The following is a 23,917-nucleotide window of genomic DNA, read 5'->3' as shown; positions in this document are numbered from 1 at the left end:
GAGTAGGACCCGGGTACCCACAGGACTACCCGGACTCGTGGTAAGTCACGTGATATATTGTTTAATGACAAAAAAATATCTGGAACTCTATGGTAACACTTCAAGTCACTAATGTTTGCATTTCTTTCTGACTGTGCACCAATTCCGTCCGATTTTTCATATGGTTGAATAAAGATATAACTCAATTCAACTTCAGTGTATGAATGACCAGGTTGTTCTTAAAACGTTTGCCAGGGCTATGCTAAAGATGTTCCCAATCGGACATTTTGAGACATCTCCTGAGACCTACAGTGAGCACCCGGGTAGGGTCGGGTAATAGGGGGGTGGGTACCTGGGTAGTAAATTTGGACTCGTCCCAGCCCTAATGTACAGTATGTCTTGCACAGTACATAACTGCTGCTTTCATACTTATTTTTATATTTTTTCTTGCCTCCAAACAAATTTCTATTACTCTGCCTAAAATTGAAAAATAATTTAAATGTAAACTTGTTGGATTATCATAAAAATTGCATATTGTGTTTTACACAGCAAACCAGATATGTTCACAATGTGTGGATAGAGATGTATTCTGAACATATCAACAGTCGAACTAAGACGTCTCAAGCTTTGCCCGAATGTCCTAAACACCAGGCTCTCTCAGGACAACGCTGGAGTGATATATCTCACAACCTCCAAGTGAAAACACAGAGCTGTTTGTGTTAAGAGATAGCCTGTCGAATGAAATGTCAAACTCAGACAATGTTAAGAGTCCACTATGAAATGACACGTCTTAAGTAGATAAAGAATGTTTGTTTGAATAGTAAAGATATAACACACATATCTCTGCGATTCTAAAGTAGTCCACATTGCTTGGATACGCAACTGGTCTTCTGGTGAGTGAGTGAGTGAGTGAGTATGGTTTTACGCCGTTTTTAGCAATATTCCAGCAATATCACAGCGGGGGACACCAGAAATGGGCTTCACACATTGCACCCATGTCGGGAATCGAACCCTGGTCTTCGGTGTTTAACCGCTAGGCTACCCCGACCGCCCCAAACTGGTTTTCTGGAAGAACTCTTCTCTTATGCAAGCCTAACGAGCTCAATACAGCACATCGCTTCAGACAACTGGCAATTAGCTGTGCGGAGTTGTGTCCCCTAGTCAGAAACCTATGAAAGTGGGTTCTAATTCTAGTTTGGCCTGATTTATTCTAGGTTTGTCCACATACCCGTGTGATTGTGGGTTTCACTAAAGTGGTAAATGTTCAATCTGTATCCTCCCACAGCAAGCTGTCATGCTGTAATATATCTGAAATAGTGAGTGATTGAGTGAGTTGGGTTTAACGCCGCTTTTAACAGTATTCTATTTATATCACGGTGTGTCAGCTTAATGTGGGAAGAAAGCCCAAAGTGATGCAGGTCTCAGACGTTTACCACTTCGGTGAAACCCAGGAGCATGGGTATGGTGCTGACAAACCTAGAAACATAATTGGGACGAACCGGGATTCGAACGCACAATCAGAGGTTTCTGGCGTGCCCAAGTGACGCAACTCTGCACAGCGAATCACAGCACCTTAAACGACTGGGCCACCTGTGCCCCCTATCACTGAAATCCTGTTCAAAGCAGCATTAAACCAAACTTGCTCACTCTCTTAAATCTTATTTTCAATCTCTGGTCAAACAAGGTTCTTATGTAAATGTATCTATGCAAGATCCCTGAGGCCATATCCAGAGCTGAATCTCAACCACATAAATCATAAGATTTCTTAGGCCGAGAAAAAAATCTGCATAATTATCATTTCATGGCATATGCTTATATTCCTGTTGAATTTATGATGAGTATGTTACCATGACAACGGACCTATGATTCAGCACACAGCAGGAGGCTAATGCACCAAATCTCACCAAATAAGTCTTATTGACTCCGGTTGATATATTTTATATCAAAAGACGCTTAGCCTACTTAGGTATGGTTCTCTATTTATCATCCGAAATCATTCTGCCAATTTTTTATGTTTGTAAAGACTCATAACCAGGCCCCCATTCCACAAAGCGATTTAGCACTACGACTGTCGTATGGGAGTTATAATCATCTTTGCGCTATGCTTTGTGAAACTGGGCCCTCTGTCTTGAAAGTGTTTTACATTGTCAGTGGCAGAGAAATAAGTGATGTCAGCGAGTGTAAAAAAAACATTAATTGAATCTGCCTTGAAAAAGGCCTTTAAATTAAATAAAATGCCTTGAAAAGACCCTAATTTGGCAAACTCTGCTATAAAGTTAATAGGCTGCTATTACATTGTCTCTAATAATTTGTGATGATGTAGCAAAAGATTGGTCCATAACTTGATTGACAGGTAATACTGAAACACTGAGGAGGGAGTGAGTGAGTATAGTTCTACACCACTGTTAGCAATATTCCAACAATATCATAGCAGGGGACACCAGAAATGGGTTCGCACATAGTACCCATGTGGGGAATCGAATCCACATCTTCGGCGTGACGAGCGAACACTTTAACCCCACCACTCCAATGTTCTTTACCAAACTGCCTTTTCAAACCTGAAGCTATCTACCCTTAAAGTACCTGGTAGGTTATCACTCTTGTAGGATTCTTCTTTTTAAAATAAGTCAATTCAACATCTTCAGCCGCCGTTAAACAAAACCTCCATATGCAGGTTATGTCGACTCACCAGATCAAACCCTCCGAGCCAACTGCATGCAAGCAATGAAATTTTGCAACACTTTTTACGAAAGTGTAAACACTATCATGACAGGGAAGATATCGTCCTGCAGATCAACTGGCAAATGTTATCAGGAATAGGATTTAAACACACATGCTTCACTCCAGGGCATTTGGCTGCAGACAGTGTTTGCTCGCTCCCAACTTTCCCCATGTTTCATGAAGCATGTCCGTCAAACCTGTCGCAACTCAGGACCCGAGATATTCAGAAATGATATATCCGTCATGGATATATCACAGGGGCCATCTTTTTTATATTTATGAACAAAATTATTCATGTTGGGATAATACAGTCAGGCCTACTTGGAACGACCTTTGGTGGCTTTAGGAAAGCCATTATCACAGCTCCAATGGTTTTCAATAATCACGATATCTTCGCATCTGTTCATGATTTCAACACTTTTTGCTGTGACAAAAGATGCATACAACAAAGGAACCAGTCGATGTGGTTTAGTGTTGTTGAATGGGTTCAAAATGTTCAGAGCTGCCACAAAATTTAATGTTTCCTAAACACTTTGTGTTGTAAGATCTTCATGTATGTTCTTGAGACATGTATACAATAAAACAGAGCTGAATGTGGAGATGAACGAGTTGGTTTTATGGAGACAAGGTACAGTATAAACCTTTGTTGAGTCTGAGTGAGTGAGTGAGTGAGTGAGTGAGTGAGTGAGTGAGACAGTACACAGATTGTCAGGCAAGGTACATAAGCAGACGGGTCCACCATTCAAACAGACCACCAGCAGAACCAGCATCGCGACGCAACTCACCCCAGCAAGTTACGACTTCTTACACAACTGGATCCTACACCCTGTTCTACAAAGTGATCACAGCAATTAGATGATCCATACTTTAACACAGAAAAATGTAATGGGTCCTCGTTCCACAAATTTATTCTAGAGCTAAGCCTGTCTCGAATCTAAGCTCAAGTTGGTGAGTTACGGTCACCTTAGTGCTAAGATCACTTTGTTAAACGAGGCCCTGGGGCACTGGCGCCCCAATATGTCTTCATTATGACCTATCATTGAATGTTTATCTTTCACAGACCGACACATAATGGAATATTTAGTAGTTATCTTATTGTTCAACATCCTGTCAAACTTCTGCCAGAACGTAATTCCTCCTCAAATTATGGACATTTCCAGCCCAGGGCCCTTTCCACAAAGTGATCGCAGCGCTACGTCAGTTTTAAGTCTATGTTAAAGCATGGGCGTTATTATAGCCTTAGTGCTACCTCACACAAACCTTGAAGAGTTATCTCCCTTCAACAGAGACGCCCACAGGATCAATCAATTACCTAACATAAACAAACCACAAATCAAAATATTTTTAAGGTTACCAACCTCTCTCACCTTCCCTCCAACAGTGTTTGCACGAGTTAATGACCAATATCCTGACAATATGCCGACAATATGCCGACAATATCGCGACAGTCAAAGGCAATCCTCCAGCAGGGCCTGATTATAACCCTGACTGCCCAACTCACACACCTCACTGGTTCCATATCCACATGAATGACTGATTGGAATGACAAACCAGCCACCGACATGTATTAAAGATGTTTACAAATGTTCACACATGTGTAATTAAAGAAGGATATCTGGCATGAAATTGCCCTAGACCACAGAGGTCATCAAGACTTGCATTTGTTTGCAATTGCCAATACTTTATATATATTGTCTACAAACTATATTTTTTTTATAAAATTTTGTTTTGTTTTTGTTTCCTAATGAGTGGGTTGTTCACATTGACTTCTAATTGAGTGAGTTCGGTTTAACGCTGCTTTTAACAGTATTCCAGTTATATCACGGCGTATCATCTTAATATGGGAGGAAAGCCCGAAGTGATGCAGGTCTCAGACCTTTACCACTTCGGTGAAACCCATGAGCACAGGTATGGTGCTGGCAAACCTAGAAACCTAATCGGGGTGAACCAGAATTCGAACCAACAATCATAGGTTTCTGGCGTGCCCAAGGGACGCAACTCTACACAGCAAATCACAATGTCTTAGACGACTGGGCCACTCGTGCCCCCTACTTATAAAGATTACTTACAGATTGGTCTAGAAGTTGGTCAGAGGAGCTGGGAACGGTGAAGACATGGAAGAAAACAGGGTCAGTTATATGCACTGGTATGTCAAAAGTTTAACATTGTAAACTGAGATTATTAGCCAGGCATATTTCCATATCATAAATACCACATGCTAGGTATTTGGCAAGACTAATACATATTTATTTTCCCTTATATATGAAAAGCAAACACAAGAGGGCAGTTACCTCGGTATCAGTGTCAGTCCTTAGATTGAGTCATATTTTAACCTTGAAGTATCTAACAACGCGCGTCGGTCTGACGTTGATTAATGAATAATTTGCATACTCGTATATGCAAGGGGCCGACGTATGGTTCTCAGTAGGAAGTGACAACTTGGAGACGATGGCTTGCGGTATATACAGTTTTACTTTATACATGTAGATAAATACATACAAAAGACACTATGTGCCAGGTCAGCACATAGTGGTTGTGGTTGTTGTCTAGGTGCCCCGGAGCACCCAGCCTAACCCTAGCTAGGCTAAGGGTAAGACCTTTCTTTTCTCTTCCTCTCAATCTCTCGGGACAAAGGCTTATACAGCCAAGGTCAACTGACATTTAGTAAGTAATAAATATAAATGTAAACAGTAATTCATCAGTGACATACTTCCACATCTCGTTCAGGATGGCAGACGGTCGATGTACACAAAAATGGGGATTAACAAATAGGATTAGCATCTTATAAATAACAGCAATTAAGTGTTTCAAGGCATATAGATGTCATGGCTCCAGGGTAATGAGCCTTTGCAATTAAATGTTCTTCAGACAATTGGTGTCGTAAATCAGTCGCTATGACATATCTTTAAAACAGAACGTGACCACACCGATAGACATGAGAGTGTTAGTAAATAGTATTTATTCATTTACCAATAAATGGGGTATTTACTAAATACCCCATTTATTGGTAAATGAATAAATTGCAAGTGGTAGCATTTGATTGGTTATGAAATTATTATTGTTGACATATTTGTTTATGAGACTTCATAATTGTTTATAATTATGAAGGTATAAATGTAAAAGTCAGTGTTCACACTTTGCATAAATCCTTGTAAATTTATTTATTATTGAATGACTAGTTTTAAATGTAGATAACACTATCCACTACATGATAAGGGATATCATCATTACAGATTCCAATCTTTATGGATCCGTCAACAAAAATAAAAATATAACAAAATTCAAGCAAACATTTCCATCCAACAAAACATTGAATTAACACTAAAAATGGGTTACAGTCGCTGTGTGGGACAAATGCCCCACTTCCTCAACAATGGCTGAAAAGTAAGGAGAAATATAAACATGATCTGAGCGTGAATAAACAAGGTGTGTGTGTGTGTGTGCGTGCGTGCGTGCGTGCGCGTGTGTTTCTTGCTCGACAAGGACAGTATCCAATGAAGTTGTTCTATGTCAAACACAATGGCTAATGAACATAACAAGTGTTGTTTTGTAGTCTCAAGGTACATCTTCATGTCAACAGTAATATGTGTAAAACAAGATGCATGCATCAATTTGTGTACAACAATATGAGAACAACAATTTGTGTACAACAATATGAGAACAACAATATGTGTATAACAATATGAGAACGGCAATATGTGTACAACGATACACATACAACGATATAATACAACAATAGGGTTACAACAGCAGTACGAGAGGAATAATGACCTAGCACCTGACGGGCAGCATGGGTTGTATACTCCCCAGGGAGCTGAGAATGAAAAGCAAGTGCACACTCATCCATTGACTGGGATAATAATGCAGCACTTTGAGCATGTTTTAGCATGTGGATTTGGCACATGAGGTACTGATGACCAAGTCTGCCCCGGAATCCCATGGGAAACGAGTATGAGGTACTGAGGACCTAAACTGCCCCGGAATACCAAGGGAGACAAGCATGAGGTGCTGAGGACCTAGACTGCCCTGGAATCCCCATGGGAGACAAGCATGAGGTCCTGAGAACCAAGTCTGCCCCGGAATCCCCAAGGGAAACAAGTATGAGGTACTGGGGACCTAGACTGCCCCGGAATACCCATGGGAGACAAGCATGAGGTACTAAGGACCTAGACTGCCCCGGAATCCCAATGGGAGACAAGTATGAGGTACTGAGGACCTAGACTGCCCTGGAATCCCCAAGGGAGACAAGCATGAGGTATTGGGAACCTAGTCTGCCCCGGAATTCCCAAGGGAGACAAGCATGAGGTGCTGAGGACCTAGACTGCCCCGGAATCCCCATGGGCGACAAGCATGAGGTACTGGGGTCCTAGACTGCCCTGGAATCCCCATGGGAGACAAGCATGAGGTACTGGGGTCCTAGACTGCTCCAGAATCCCCATGGGAGACAAGCATGAGGTACTGAGGACCAAGACTGCCCGGAATCTCAATGGGAGACAAGCATGAGGTATTGGGAACCTGGTCTGCCCCGGAATTCCCAAGGGAGACAAGCATAAGGTACTGGGGACCCATTCTGCCTCAGAATCCCTACTGTTTATAATAAGGAGGTAATTACTTACCCGGACTGCTCTCAGACTGTCTGGGCATGTCGGACTCTGGCATAGCATGTCTTCCTCATCTGTTGAGAAACAACACACAATAAATTATATGGAACGTCCAACACAAACAAGTCATTGACGAGTTATGTTATCCCACGTCTCACTAAAGTCAAATCAGTGTGACTAGCATATTGATTGTATAAGAGATATTATACACAATTACTTAAACATGAGAAGCATGGTGTTTGTGTGTGAAATTCAATACCGCTATAGTCAGTGTGATGGATGACTCTTAATCTGCATCAGTAACAAGTCTTAAACCCACACATTCCACACCAGGTTGACAGAAGCACCAGTAAAATATCCTCAATTAAGGACCACACAACCCTACAACATTTCTACATAAAATCACCCAAGGTGAGGTAAAATGGGGTTTAAAGTCACGTTCAAGATTATTGCACTTATTTAGCGATACCATGCTGCAGTTTAACATGAATATCCCACTCAGACACAGTATACTGACTCAGAGCTGACCAGTCCTTGTTTTAGCCCCTTAATGCCGAGCGCCAGACAGGGTAACAACAAGTACCATCTTTTAACGTCTTTAGGTATGATGCGGCTGGGGATCGGCTTCCGCTCTCCGGTCAGACGCTCTACCACTAGACCACGGAGGCGGTCCTAAAATTACTACAGAACATTCAGACACAGTGAAAGAGTAAGGGAGTGAGTGTGGTTTTACATCACTGTTAGCTATATTTCAGCAATATCATGGCAGGGGACCCTAGAAATGGGCTCCACAGATTGTAAGCTCTTGGAAAATCAAACCCGGGCCTTAAGCAGGATGAGGGAATGCTTTAACCTCTAGGCTACCCTACTGCCCTCAAGAGCATCACCCACTACACATATTTCACATTGACGTCAAGGACATCAACCAACATAAACACACTTGCATTAGACACAGAAGTGAAAACAAACAGATCATTAAAATTTAAGGTAATGCGGTAAAGTTGGCCTCAATGTCGCGTCCAAGATTACTGCATTTATATAGCGGCGTGCGGGCAATACTATGCCACAGTTTAACATGAATACCCCACTCAAATACAGTATACTGTCTCCGAGACCCATAATGCCTAGCACCAGGCAGGGTAACAACAAGTACAACTTCAACATCTTTTAAAATGATGCAGCTGGGAATTGAACCCCGGACCTTCTGCTCTCCAGACGGATGCTCTACAACTAGACCATGGAGGTCCATCAAATGAACCAGATCATTGTTGTAAAAAATAAGTAACATTAAAAAATAAGGAATCTAATGAGGAGTGTTCAGGAACATAGCATTCTCTAAGGAAGATTTCAGTGATGTGTCCAGGTCTATCCACAACACCATGGAGGTGGTCAAGTTATTTAGTCTGATGAGACAATGTGTTGGCCACAAGCCCCAATTAGTTACACTTGTCACATAAAATCACATCCTAAAAATTAAAACGACATTGAAAATATAAACAAAACATACCATCCATCTTGTCTCTCAAGCAATGATATAATTAGTCAATAGGAAGTTAATGTACGAAACATCATGCGGTATAATTCTACACATCATATGTGATACATCATTCTTAACAACTCCTACCAACACCTATCTCAATTTCAGGGTTTGATGCTGAGATATAAACACCTCTGAGGTAAATCGTGATTTCAAACATTCAGTATTGGAGGCCAGGGTTCAGTATTGAGCAATACTGGTCAGGGGCTTATCATGACCTACGTCCTGCACGTTACTGAAACCGGCAACTACACGGCACGAGCAGGGCTGCTGTTGTCACCAACTGCACTTGATGACCCACACACCCTTCCTCCTTCCTGTGCCTGTGACCGGAAAATCCATATCAATAGGCACATCCTTGTTTAGGATGGTGATAGAAACTGATGCAATTGATTTATGTAATCCTCCAGTCCATTGAGAACATGGCCGAGAAAGTGTTGTGTCATGCGGGGTCTTCAATGCGGCAGTCTCCTATAAATGTCCTGTAAGTGCCCACACAACATAGTGATTGCTGGTATTATATCGCTATCATTTATTATGATATTATACATTTTTGGGGGGAAAATTAGAGAAAAGAGCCAGTAGTTAGTTTGCAAAACTCTGTTTAGTGCTAAATTGCCCCTTCAACAAGAGAGAGGTTGGTGGTTCAATCCCCGGCCACGTCACACCAAAAGACCTTAAAAGATGGTATCCTTTACTCTGAATTTGTGCTAGCACTATAAAACCAGCATTAGTCAAGGCTAGTACCAGCTACACAGGAACAGACACACAGACACACACATTCACATTCACATTCACATTCACATTCACACTCACACAGATCCAGACACTCACATTCACGCTCAAACAGACACACAGACTCACATTCACATAGACACACACACACACAATCACATTCACACTCAGAAACACACACTTACATTCACTCACACAGACACACAATCACTCACACAGACAAACAATCACTCACACAGACACACACAATCACTCACAGACACACACAATCACTCACACAGACACACACAATCACTCACACAGACACACACAATCACTCACACAGATACACACAATCACTCACACAGATACACACAATCACTCACACAGACACACACAATCACTCACACAGACACACACAATCACTCACACAGATACACACAATCACTCACACAGACACACACAATCACACTCACACAGACACACAATCACTCACACAGACACACACAATCACTCACACATACACACACAATCACTCACACAGACACACACAATGACACTCACACAGACACACACAATCACACTCACACAGACACACAATCACTCACACAGATACACACAATCACTCACACAGACACACACACAGATACACACAATCACTCACACAGATACACACAATCACTCACACAGACACACACAATCACACTCACACAGACACACAATCACTCACACAGATAGACACAATCACTCACACAGACACACAATCACTCACACAGACACACAATCACTCACACAGACACACACAATCACACTCACACAGACACACAATCACTCACACAGACACACACAATCACACTCACACAGACACACAATCACTCACACAGACACACACAATCACACTCACACAGACACACACAATCACTCACACAGACACACAATCACTCACAATCGCTCACACAGATACACACAATCACTCACACAGACACACAATCACTCACACAGATAGACACAATCACTCACACAGACACACAATCACTCACACAGACACAGAATCACTCAAACAATCACTCACACAGACACACAATCACTCACACAGACACACACAATCACACTCACACAGACACACAATCACTCACACAGATACACACAATCACTCACACAGACACACACAATCACACTCACACAGACACACAATCACTCACACAGACACACACAATCACACTCACACAGACACACACAATCACATTCACACTCAGAAACACACACATTCACACAGACAGACACACACTCACATTCACAGACACACACAATCACTCACACAGACACACAATCACTCACACAGATACACACAATCACTCACACAGACACACACAATCACTCACACAGACACACACAATCACACTCACACAGACACACAATCACTCACACAGATACACACAATCACTCACACAGACACACACAATCACTCACACAGACACACACAATCACTCACACAGATACACACAATCACACTCACACAGACACACACTCACACAGACACACAATCACTCACACAGATACACACAATCACTCACACAGACACACAATCACTCACACAGATACACACAATCACTCACATAGACACACACTCACACAGATACACACAATCACTCACACAGATACACACAATCACTCACACAGATACACACAATCACACTCACACACAATCACACTCACACAGACACACAATCACTCACACAGACACACAATCACTCACACAGATACACACAATCACTCACACAGATACACACAATCACACTCACACAGACACACACAATCACTCACACAGACACACACTCACATTCACACAGACACACACAATCACATTGACACTCACACAGACACACAGTGTTATGTAAGAGCAGTAATCTTGAATGTGACGTTTCACATCTGACCCACTGAACAAACTAATCCCCATTCCACTGTCAACTCACTGCGTCCAGACACATGTAATTACGTGTCATTTATCTTCGTTGGATGCTTGTTAATGTATTCTCTGTGTATTATTTACTTCAAGCAACCACACAACCCTATATTACATTGTCCATTAAACCATTGGGCCAACCAACTGGATATCTGATCTACAGACAAGCAGCATATTTGCGTAAAATACCCCCCTAAAATATTCAAAACCCAATTACTCTCTATTAACTTGTGTGCACAAACATGTGCATTAAATGAAAAACTCAAATATATAAAAACAGCAAGTGTAAATACCCCATGAAGCCTTATCAGCATGCGTACAAAGGAGCTAATTTCCCAAACACAATTGCGAGCTATTTCACTTTCTGAGTCAAGCCTATATATTTAAAACAGTTATATACATCTTAAACATTATTTCATTTTTTTTTTTAAATCTTAAAATGTTCACTAATTTTGGGAAAAACCCAATAGAGTGATGAATAGATGAGTGAAAAAACATGGGTTTACCAATGAAAAATGTAATAACCCAATTAAAACTAGAAACCCTTGAGTAAAATTCAATTGCTCAAAAAATTATCTGGAGCTCTGGATATAAAGAAACAACTTCAGCTTCATTTTGTATTTATTCTATGATTGTGGTTTTGGTTGGTCAAACCCATTAACCAAAAGTAAAACAAGCATGAAATACTCATATCCCCTGCCAATATGACATGTCCGGTTGTGTGGAGCACTACCACCATTTTCAGTCAAAGTTTAAGTCGTTGCCATGGAAACTCGTAAAATAATTTTCCAAAATTCCCAAACTATGAAAAGGCACCTGATGACCACTCGACCTGCCTATGTGCCAAGTTTCGTTAAGATATCTCTCATGTTTTTTCAGTGCTGTGCCGGAAACAAAATGTGACGGATGGATGGAAGGACGGACTGACAGAACCCATTCCGATATCCCCCTTCCACCTGGTGGCCGGGAATAAAACAGGTATCATCTAGGATACCATGAATGAAGCAACGATGGGTACTAACGGTGTGAAGCCCAACTACACTGAACTACAAGTAGGGGAGATATCTGTGTATGTTCTAGACAGCATGTTCGCACCAGCTGGCCACTTCCTTCCTGACTCGAGACACCGAAGTGTGTCAGGACACAGTCCACACAGATCGCTCCTGTACGAGGGGATCCCTCACTGTCTTCCGATTCAACACTTTTTCAGTATCTTCCTAACATCTGTTGAATTAAGGATGTTGTAGTCGTAAAACTAATCTTCTGTTGTAACTCTCACAGGAAATTGCTATAGTTATTTTTAGATGTTAGAATGTTAAATGTTTTAAAATCATAAAACCATCCAGGGATGCTTCAGTTGGTTGGTTGGTTGGTTTGTTGTTTAACGCCGAACTCAACAATATTCCAGCTATATGACGGCCGTCTGTGAATAATCGAGTCTGGACCAGACAATCCAGTGATTGATATCATGAGCATCGATCCACATAATTGGGATCGATGACATGCATCAACCAAATCAGCGAGCCTGACCAATCCCGTTAGTCGCCTTTTACGACAAGCATAGTCACCTTTTACGGCAAGCATGGGTTGCTGAAGACCTATTCTACCCCCCGAATCTTCACACGTCTGGGAATGCTTCAGAGATAGTTGACTACTGGGAAATATATAATTCCTTTTTTGTTGAAAAAGACTGACAAGTACCGGTACCTAATTAAGGTACTTAGACAGGGGGCGATTTAAGGAACTTGATTTAAATGGGCACAAGGTGCTTGTTGACATGAAAACTTAGTCGCACCAGGCAAAGCCAGGTTGTATCTTGTCCTCTGAATTTATCAATGTTGAAACAGAGGCCGGTCTGTTGCCTGTGTCTCATAAATTAATGTCAGATTGCTGTAAAGTGTAATAGGAACATGCGTTATGACATCAAGGCCCAGGAAGCATGACAAATTACACAGAACACAGGAATGAGCGATGAAGTATGGTTAATAAAGCATAGAAGTATTGGTGAGGTGAAATGGGGTTTAACGTTGCGTCCAAGATTATTGCACTTATATAGCGACGTGCATGTACGTGTGTGTGTGTGTGTGTGTGTGGCTGCTTGTACAAGCCCAGACTGATGACGATTTATTGTGCTAGCACACTGAGATACCATGCCGCAGTTTAACATGAATACCCCACACAGACACAGTATACTGACTCCGAGCCAACCAGTCCTTGTTTTAGCCCCTTAATGCCGAGCGCCAGACAGGGAAACAACAAGTACCATCTTTTTAACGTCTATTGGTATGACGCGGCCGGGGATCGAACTACGGACCTTCCTCTCCGGGCGGACGCTCTACCATTATTAGAAGTATTGAGTGTGTTCAAAAAGTGATGTTGTGTAGAAATGTCAGGATTAGTCACATGCAATTACGAGGCTAGTATCAATCCATTTTCTAGATAAGTGGAATCTGCCTACAGACAGCCAACTATATAAAAGCATCTATCAGGGGTTTTCTCGTTAAGTGGAATCTCCTTTAGGAAAGCCTACGGTGTTTTTCTGGCAAATTAACCCATTAATTCACCTGTGACTCAAAGGTTTTTATTAGGACGGTAAGTAGGCGTCATTTATAGCACCTTTTAACCTCCAAATTGATAAACCCTACCCTACATTACAAATCTACTTTTAAGCTGGTGTTTAGTCAAGGCATACTATCAAAACCTCAATTATTCTTTCACAAATAAAACCAATCCAATCATTAAAACGAGACATCTGTTTTTTGCAGTTTAACTTATGGTTTAACCCTATAGAAAACTATTGTCTTGCAGTTTAACCCTATAGAAATTTATTGTCTTGCAGTTTAACCCTATAGAAAACTATTGTTTTGCAGTTTAACCCTATAGAAACCTATTGTCTTGCAGTTTAACCCTATAGAAACCTATTGTCTTGCAGTTTAACCCTATAGAAAACTATTGTCTTGCAGTTTAACCCTATAGAAACCTATTGTCTTGCAGTTTAATCCTATAGAAAACTATTGTCTTGCAGTTTAAACCTATAGAAAACTATTGTCTTGCAGTTTAAACCTATAGAAAACTATTGTCTTGCAGTTTAACCCTATAGAAAACTATTGTCTTGCAGTTTAACCCTATTGAAACCTATTTTCTTGCAGTTTAACCTATTGTTTTGCAGAGTAACCTGTTGTCTTGCAGTTCAACCTATTGTATATATAATTTAATTGTGGGTTGCATTTGGTAGAGGAACAAATAGTGCTTACCAGATATTTCTTTCCACTTTCGTTTCTTTTAATGTTGGCTGAATTCATATGCTATCTTGTTTATGAAGTTTTCACTTACCATGCATACTGTCCGTATTTGTCAGAGTTAAAGATAATCATTTTCAGATATCATATTTTACACTTTTCTTTTTTTTACCAATATATTGAATTGACCTCCTCCTTCACATACTGACCTTGAGATACAGATTTGAGCCACAGAAACTAGCCCAACACTGAAATCTTCACTGTTGACAGATAATTCCCATCCAAGTCATGTCATGTCTTCCCACCTTCCCTTCACAATACTGAATAGCCTATGTTTTCCCATGCATTCCACAAGCACTCCAGCTACAGCATTATGTGACTGTCAACACACCACACACACACTGATGGCACAACCTGTGAGGTATAACACTGTATTCAACACTTTTATGATCTCATTAGTGAGAACCAGGTAATACGGGGATTTACACAATGTCCACGATCTCTCTCACCTTGCAGACATGTAATAAACACAACAGTAAGCCAAACTTTCATTGATGTTTTCGTCACATTTACTCCTCGCGAGCTCAACTAGAGCAATTCAAACATGGAAAACAGCTGTATTGTGCTTCTGCTTAAGTGGCATTTTGTAGGTGATGAAATGTAAAGAAGCGCAAGTGATTGTATGGGACAGCAACAACAAAAAACTACAGTGTAAAGATATAAAAACAACATTTACCGCTTTGGTTAAAAATGTATCACATTTCAATCCATCAAACTTCAGTGAATGTCAGCCCATTAGACAGTTTTGATGGCTCGTTAAATAACATCAATTACTCCAAGTCGTCAGTGACAATGGGGGAAGATTTCAGCACAGGTGCATTGAGTTCACAACATTGGATCGCAAGGGTTAAAGAGTCTCTGCTTGAGTGAGTGAGTGAGTGAGTTGGGTTTTATGCTTCTTTCAGTATTATCTGAGCCACATCATAGGGACAGCATGAAAGGGATGCACACATTGTACCCATGTGGGGAATCAAACCCAGGCCTACAAGGTGACATGTCCACTCTTTAACCTCCAGGCTACCTATTGTCCCAAAACTCGGCTGAAACTAATTCCTGATAACTGAAGGGGTGTTTGTTTGTTTGTTTGTTTGTTTGTTTAATGCTGCACTCGGAAATATTCCAGTGGTCTGTAATTATCCAGTCTGGTTCATACAATAAAGTGATCGATATCATGAGCACTGGTCCACGCAATTAGGATACGACGACATGCATCAACTAAGTCTGCGAGTCTGACCACCTGATCCTGTTAGTCTCTTACAGCAAGCATGGGTTGCATAAGTCCAATTCTATAAACCAGATCTTCACGGGTACAAAGTGAGTGAGTTTGGTTCAGTCACCTCACTATCAGTCACCAATATATTAGCAAATAAAGTGGGGGCTTATTAGAGCGGGTGTTATTACGTCAAATACGGTATATCATGAACCATGTGTTCATGAATCTCTATCAAATAGTGATGATAGCAGATAAAAGTGCACCACCAGTGGCACCAATCACAAACACATGCCAAGGTAAATCAATTATTCAACTGCAAAAACACGGGAACATCTGGTACATGTCAAACTTGGGAATTGCATCAGTCATCACTTTTGTCACTGATGCATCAAAAGACATGACAATTTGTGTTCCTTTCTTTTTATACTTAATTAATTACATTGTGTACAGAGTACATCCGAGTAAGCATTTTGAGATTTAAAATAAAAGGCAATAAATGTATATATCGATTTTAAATATAGGCTTGACTCATAATTAGCTCATAAATTAGCTCATAATTGTGTTTCGGAAATTAGCTCTGTTGTACGCATGTTGAAAAAGCTACATTGGGTATTTACGCTTGCTATTTTCAAACAATTGAGTTTTTAATTTAATGCATGCATTTCTGTATGCAAGTTAATTGAAAGTAATTGGGTTTTGACTAGTTTTGGGGGGTATTTTACGTAAATACGCAGCTTTGCTGTAGGTCTGCAATATCCATACTTCCAAGGGATCGATGATGAAATAGCTAAGTGAGCGTGACACAATCAATCAGAGAGTCACTGCATGGCCATATGTTGCAGCTGCACATAGTAATACTATAAATAACAAGTGTGTATTGATATTCCAGCCTACATACGTATGTGAGAGTATCACACTTTATTATGTGACTTACAGGGCATTTTACCCTTGCAAGAGTGTTGTGATTAGGGCTGGGACGATACACCAAATGTGCGATCGATACGTATCACGATACCTTACTCATGATCTGATACGTATCATGATACTTGCATGTGCTCTTATCTGTGGTGGGGCGGTTGGGTAGCCTAGTGGTTAAAGTGTTCGCTCGTCACACCAAAGACCCGGGTTCGATTCCTGACATGGGTACAATGTGTAAAGCCCATTTCTCGATCGACATTTTTTACTAGCGTGGGACTGTAATCATGATGCACTGTTGCATTCGTGTATCGTTCCACCACTGATGGTGACAGTTCAAAATACCGACCCATGAAGATCCGGGGTAGAATGGGTCTTCAGCAACCCATGCTTGCCGTAAGAGGCGACTGACTATGCTTGTCGTAAAATGCGACTGGCGGGATCGGGTGGTCAGGCTTGCTGACTTGGTTGATGCATGTCATCGTATACCAATTGCACGGATCGATGCTCATGATATCAATCACTGGATTGTCTGGCCCAGACTGGATTATTTACAGACCGCCGTCATATAGCTGGAATATTGCTGAGTGCGGCGTTAAACAACAACTACACAAACAACAAAACTTCAATCAAGGAGTATTCCGAATCAGATTGAAAGCAATGCCTGACTGTAGTTTTATCATGGTATCAATAGTGAGTGAGTGAGTTTGGTTTTACGCCGTTTTTAGCAATATTCCAGCAATATCACGGCGGGGGACACCAGGAATGGGCTTCACACATTGTACCCATTTTGGGAATCGAACCCGGGTCTTCGGCGTGACAAGCGAACGTTTTAACCACTGGGCTACCCGACCGCACTTGGTATCAATAGGGAATATAAAACATTAACACCAAAGTATAACCAGTCTCGATTATCCAGGAAACAGATTCCATTGGGCACAACAGGCCACACAGGTGTGAAAATTATATGAATGGATCACTGAAAATTGATAATGACACCAGGTGTTCACGAAAAAGGCAAGCATGTCCTACCCTGGCATGACATCGATGCTGACTTGACATTTCAACTTGTCATTGATATATGGATGGACAATTGTGATGCATGGATAGTTCAAAGTAAAGTAACATGATGTTCAAATAAAAAACAGTTGTTAATTCTCCAAATAAAACATAATAAAAAGATGACCAGTGACTCTTCATTTTCAGAACTGCAGTAATCTAAGCAAGTCTTGCCAACTATTATAGACTTGCATGGGCTTTATTGGCTATATTTGTTTCAGGGTCTGATAGACAGACTAAGCTGACCATATGAACGAATCTATGTCTTTTTGTACTGAAGTGGCATCTACTTAAGGGAAGCCAACTATGTTTTTTCTGGCAAATTAACCCACTAATTCACCTGTGACCCAAAAGTCTTTAAAAGGACTGTAAGTAGTTGTCATTTATAGCACCTTTTAACCTCCAAATCATAAAGATAAACTCAACCGTAAACTAAAATCTACCTTTATCGACAGTTGTTACAACCCTATTAAAATAACACAATGTTCAGATCGTGAGGAGTGTTTGGTTAGACATTACATTGAACATGACATATGTAATCCATCACAGTGTGTCAGCTCAATATTGAGGCACAATCAAACAGACACAAGTCATAGATGTTTACCATTTGGTGAGTGAGTGAACAGGGTTTTTTTACGCCGCTATTAGCAATATTCCAGCAATATCAAGGCGGGGGACACCAGAAATAAGGCTTCAAACATTGTAACCATGTGTGGAATCGAACACGAACACGAGTCTTCGACATGACTAGCAAACGCTTTAACCACTAGGCTACCCTTACCACTTGACGGATGCATGTATTGCAGATATAGTGCTGATTGACCAAGGATCTTTATCAGCTTCGCTTGAATTTTCACTCATGACACAAATCCTGGCACAGCCAATGGAGGCAGCTCTGTACAGAAAATTCTTATTCTAGGCCAGTAGGTAAGATGTGCCCCTTTGAGCATAGGAATATGGTGACAAGTATATTTGGTGCTTCACAAATGAGCTAGAAGAAATCGAAACATTTTCAGTTATTGGAATAGAAACATTAATTGAAACTTAGTCCAGCTCCTCTATGGGTAGGTTCTATTTAAGATTTTCTTTAGGCCTGTATGGGGAAAATGAAACAATTAGTCTCATACATATTTGCTATTCAAATCAATATCCTTAAATGTATGGGCGCACTGAAGTTTGCCTGTGATTGACCTTGACTTTGTTTTATTTCCTGCATTTTGCATGCTGACTTCAACAGTGATGTCAACATAAAGGGCATAACAAACAATTTGACAGAAACAGTTTTGAGGTTATTGTACAATCAAATTTAGCAAGATTGGATTGTGAGTGTGTGAGTGAGTGAGTATGGTTTTATGCCGCTTTTTGCAATAATCCAGCAATATCACGGCGGGGGACACCAGAAATGAGCTTCACACATTGTACCCATGTCGGGAATCGTACCCGTGTCTGCGGCATGACGAGCGAACGCTTTAACCACTTGGCTACCCGACCTCCCCTGATTGGATTGTGATGTGATCGAAATTAGGCAAAAGTACAGAATACGGTTAGGTTTTACAAAATAGATCCAGTATTTTTTATTTTTGGAAAAGCAATGGCCTGTAAAAATGTTAACATTTGTTCTTATTGTATCTTGCATTAACTGATAAAATCAAGCATTATGTACAAATGAAGAGAAACATGCATTATCTTCATAGATTCAAATTATCAAATATGTGTTCAATGACTAGTATGGCACAGCAATGTTACCATGGCAACAGTGTATTGATGCGTACACAGGAGACATCCTAACCTTGGTCATAAGTAGGTCATTTATGCAACAAGTCAGCTGTGTGTGTTGCACATATCCATTGAAATCCACATTAAATTCAATATTCAATGTAGGACATTAGTGTAAGGACTCAGAAAGACATAATAGCAGTTCGTGAGTTCGTGAGTGAGTTCATGAATGAGCGAGTGAGTTCAAGAGTTCATGAGTGTGTTGAGTTCGTGAGTGAGTGAGCAGACAATTCACAGATTGATATCAATTCTATTAATTTTAGCTTTTTTTTAACAATATAAACATAAACAAATGCTGGTTTACGACCGAAAACTAAATAATGAAATGCTTGAAATAATAGATATTAATAACACAAAAAATACTTATGAAGCTATCTATACCTAAATCAAACAGAATTTTGATATTGTTTTTACTTCATGAAAATTAAGGTGTGAGTGAGTGAGTGAGTGAGTTACCAGGGCTTTAACACTGCTTTGAAGGTATTTCATTGCTTTCACAGTGAATCACCAGGGGGTGTGATGCAGGTTTAAGATATTAATACTCAGATGAAACCAGGATGAATCTGGGATTCAAACCCACATTTATAGGATCCAGGTACTCTCAAGGGACACAACTCTGTACAGTTAACTGCAGCATCTTACACTGGCCCCCTCCAAAGTACAGGTGCCTGTTCCACAAAGCAATTGTAGTGTTACGGCTGTCATAAGTCTATGTTAAAATATGGAAGTTACGATCACTGTACTGCTATGATCGCTTTGTGGAACAAAGCCCCAGTGTGTAAGTATGATACTGTGTCGGCTCTTCGAGAATCACGTTACACAACACTCACTATTAATTCAGATCACAGAGGCCTATTTAATCTCTGTGCTAACTGTCATCAGTTTCATGTAAATATAGAAACACATCAACATGGAAGATACACACAGGGAACTAAGCACAACAGTCTCAAAACAATCTGACTGAAAAAACAAACCACTAGTAGGTCAACTGATTATGTTTTGTGTACTGTTTTCCGTAGGTCTTCCGACGCTTTAACAAAAGGTTATGAGTGAGTGAATAGGGTTTAACGCCGCTTTTAACTGTATTCCAGTTATATCGCGGCCTGTCAGCTTAATGTGAGAGGAAAGCCCGAAGTGATGCAGGTGTCTGACGTTTACCACTTCGGTGAAACCCATGAGCACGGTATGGTGCTGACAAACCTAGAAACATAATCAGGATGAACCGGACTGAACCTAAAATCATAGGTTTCTGGCGTGCCAAAGGGACACAACTCTGCACAGCAAATTGTGGTGCCTAATACCATTAATTATGACATTACTCAAGGGGAGGTCAAGAATGGCTTCACATGTGATATCCTTTTGGGAATCAAACCTGGTCTTTGGGAACAAGCAAGCACCTTAACCACTTACCACGCAAACAGTGTACATGAAATGTATCTTTTACATCTAAACTGACCACACATTGAATTAAAACAATAGATCTTACTCAAAAGAAGTTAAGGACACCCATGTCTCCTATCATCATATAGTCAAACTTTCGTCCTCATCAGGAACATTCTGTTGGTTTCGTACCACATTCATTGTAGGAATGAATACAAAAGAAAACATTCTTATAGTTAATCATGTCTGTTGAGTGAGAGTGAGTTTTTCACCGCTTTTAGCTGAATATTTCAGCAAAATCACGGCAGGGGACACCAGAAATGGGCTTCACACATTGTACCCACTTGGGGAATTGAACTCGGGACTTCGGCGTGACGAGCAAACGCTTTAACTACAGGGCTACCTGACCGCCCCTCATGTCTGTTGAGCTTTCTTTGACTTTTTTAAGACGTAAATCACACCCATGTGACTATTTTCCAACCTGCCAGGCTAATCCGTTTGTGAAAAATACAACAAGAAATAAACAAGCGTGACCTGATCTCAAATCACAATCCTACTGCAGTCTTATTCAAATATTCGAAACAACTATTTTCTAGATTTACTCACAGAGGTAGGAGGGCAACATGGTGGTACAGAGGAGGTGCTCAAAGGGAGAATGTGGGTTGACCTGCTAGTAACACAGCGACCTCCCCATGTCATCCCACATCACATACAACATTCAACATTGTGACAAGTCAACAAGACCAACAATTTACCTGACACCTCTGTGGAGTCCATTATCCTGGTTAATGTGGTGTACACCTACTCCCATATAAACACATGCATACACATGCGGACAGCGTACTCCAGACAGAGAGGAATTGCTGTGACAATCGGAATGACAGTGTATGAGTTAGTCCTGTGATTCACCAACGGAACACCAGATCACTGATGGGTAAGTTCCTTCTGACGATGAATTACTATATGCATTGTACTCTATGACGTCGTCAGGGTTGTTAAAATAGCCATCGCCGCAGCGACCATGGCAATGCGACCACAGGCAGGAAATAGCTTTTGGGATAATTTCATATGGCTGATGACATGTGTAACTACAGTCAGACTGAATGGGAAATTAGATTTCAAATGTACAAGGTTAAAATGTAGGATTTGGCCATAAAGATCAAGAATTTTAATGAGGCAGCTCAGCTGATAGGTGGCAGTTCATGTTGTCATGGTTTAATGCTGGTGTTTCATCCCTGGCTGGGAAAATGTGTTTGGATCTTATAAATGTCATGTATGCAAAATTCACTAACACCAAAAGAAAATCAGAATATGAGGCAGAATTTTTTAAATACAAACTTTTAAGATGGTAAAATAAAATAAGTGAGAGTGAATATTGTGTTATGCTGTGTCAATCCAGCTACATATTATACAGCTGTATATTATGTTTATACTAGTTTGAGGTTTTATGCTGCACTCAGCAATATTCCAGCCATATGACAGGGGCCTGAAAAGAAATGGGTCTGGATCAGACAATCAAGTGATTCATTTTGTGAGCACGATCCATGCTGATGAGTGAGTGAGTGAGTGAGTTTGGTTTTACGCCGCTTTTAGCAATATTCCAGCAATATCACGGCGGGGGGGACCAGAAATGGGCTTCACACATTGTACCCATGTCTGGAATCGAACCCGGGTCTTTGGCGTGACGAGAGAACGCTTTAACCATTAGGCTATCCAACCGCCCCCCATGCTGATGACTCGCTATCAGCCAAGTGACTGAGACTGACCACCTGATCCTTTTGGTCGCCTCTTTTGACCAGCAAAGGCTGCTGGGACCTACACTCTGACCTGGAATCACCATGGAGATCCAGCTATATTAAGTATGCTCTACATTCTGACCTGGAATCACCATGGAGATCCAGCTATATTAAGTATGCTCACATCAAGAAAATCAGTGGTTAATAGCATGATCAACTTGCAACAAGGTTGCCCACCACTGGGTCGCGATGACACAGGTGAGGTGAAATGGTGTTTCACGCTGCGTTCAAGATTATTGCACCTACATGCATGCATGTGTGTGGCTGCTTGTACTGGTCCAGACAAATGCCGATTTTATAGTGCTAGCCCACTGAGATACCATGCAACAGTTTGACATGAATACCCCACTCAGACACAGAAAACTGACTCTGAGTTGGCGAGTCCTTGTTTTAGCCCCTTAATGTCAAGTGCCAGACAGGGAAACAACAAGTACCTTCCTTTAAAGTCTTTGGGTATTACTCGGCCGGGTACTCACTGACTTTCTGCTCTCCGGGCAGTAGATTTCTCTGTTTGTTTGTTTGTTTGTTTGTTTGTTTGTTCAACAATTTCAAGCTATATGAAGGGGGTCTGTAAAGAATCGAGTCTGGACCAGACAACTCAGTGATTGACATCATGGGCATCAATCCACGCAATTGGGATACGATGACATACATCAACCAGGTCAGTGTGCCTGACCAACCAATCTCGTTAGTCGCCTCTCACAAAAAGCACAGTCGCCTTTTACGGCGATAGGTTGCTGAAGTCCTATTCTATGCCGGAACTTCACGGGTCTGGTACAGTTACAGAGAGATTACCGAGTGCAAATGTGGGTCCTCCTGAATGGCGAATTAAATCATCATCATCATCATCATCATCATCATCAGAAACAGAGACAGAGACAGAGAGAGATCAGGTCTCACTCTAAGCCTCGCTGGGGTTAGCCAAGGTGACACGTCTAGCACAACACAAAACCCACTATCACTA

At 41.0% G+C, this 23,917-nt stretch overlaps 1 protein-coding gene across 3 annotated transcripts in view; it reads right to left on the bottom strand.

Moving 5' to 3' along the window:
• LOC139471871 (pleckstrin homology domain-containing family G member 5-like) overlaps positions 1-23,917 on the bottom strand; it is a 210,484-nt gene that overhangs the window by 132,647 nt on the left and 53,920 nt on the right. For 2 of the 3 annotated variants that reach the window (XM_071254380.1, XM_071254382.1), the window contains exon 2: positions 7,317-7,375. In XM_071254380.1, the coding sequence (XP_071110481.1) occupies positions 7,317-7,375 (59 nt within the window). Of the gene's footprint in view, positions 1-7,316; positions 7,376-21,912; positions 21,968-23,917 lie in introns of those variants that run through there. The other variant, XM_071254379.1, reaches the window with a different exon arrangement.

Source organism: Haliotis cracherodii, unplaced genomic scaffold, assembly GCF_022045235.1.
Source record: "Haliotis cracherodii isolate W230 unplaced genomic scaffold, xgHalCrac1.p SCAF_23, whole genome shotgun sequence".
Lineage (NCBI taxonomy): Eukaryota > Metazoa > Mollusca > Gastropoda > Lepetellida > Haliotidae > Haliotis > Haliotis cracherodii.
The sequence above is the reverse complement of the archived record's forward strand: the minus strand, read 5'-3'. Positions and strand labels throughout refer to the sequence as shown.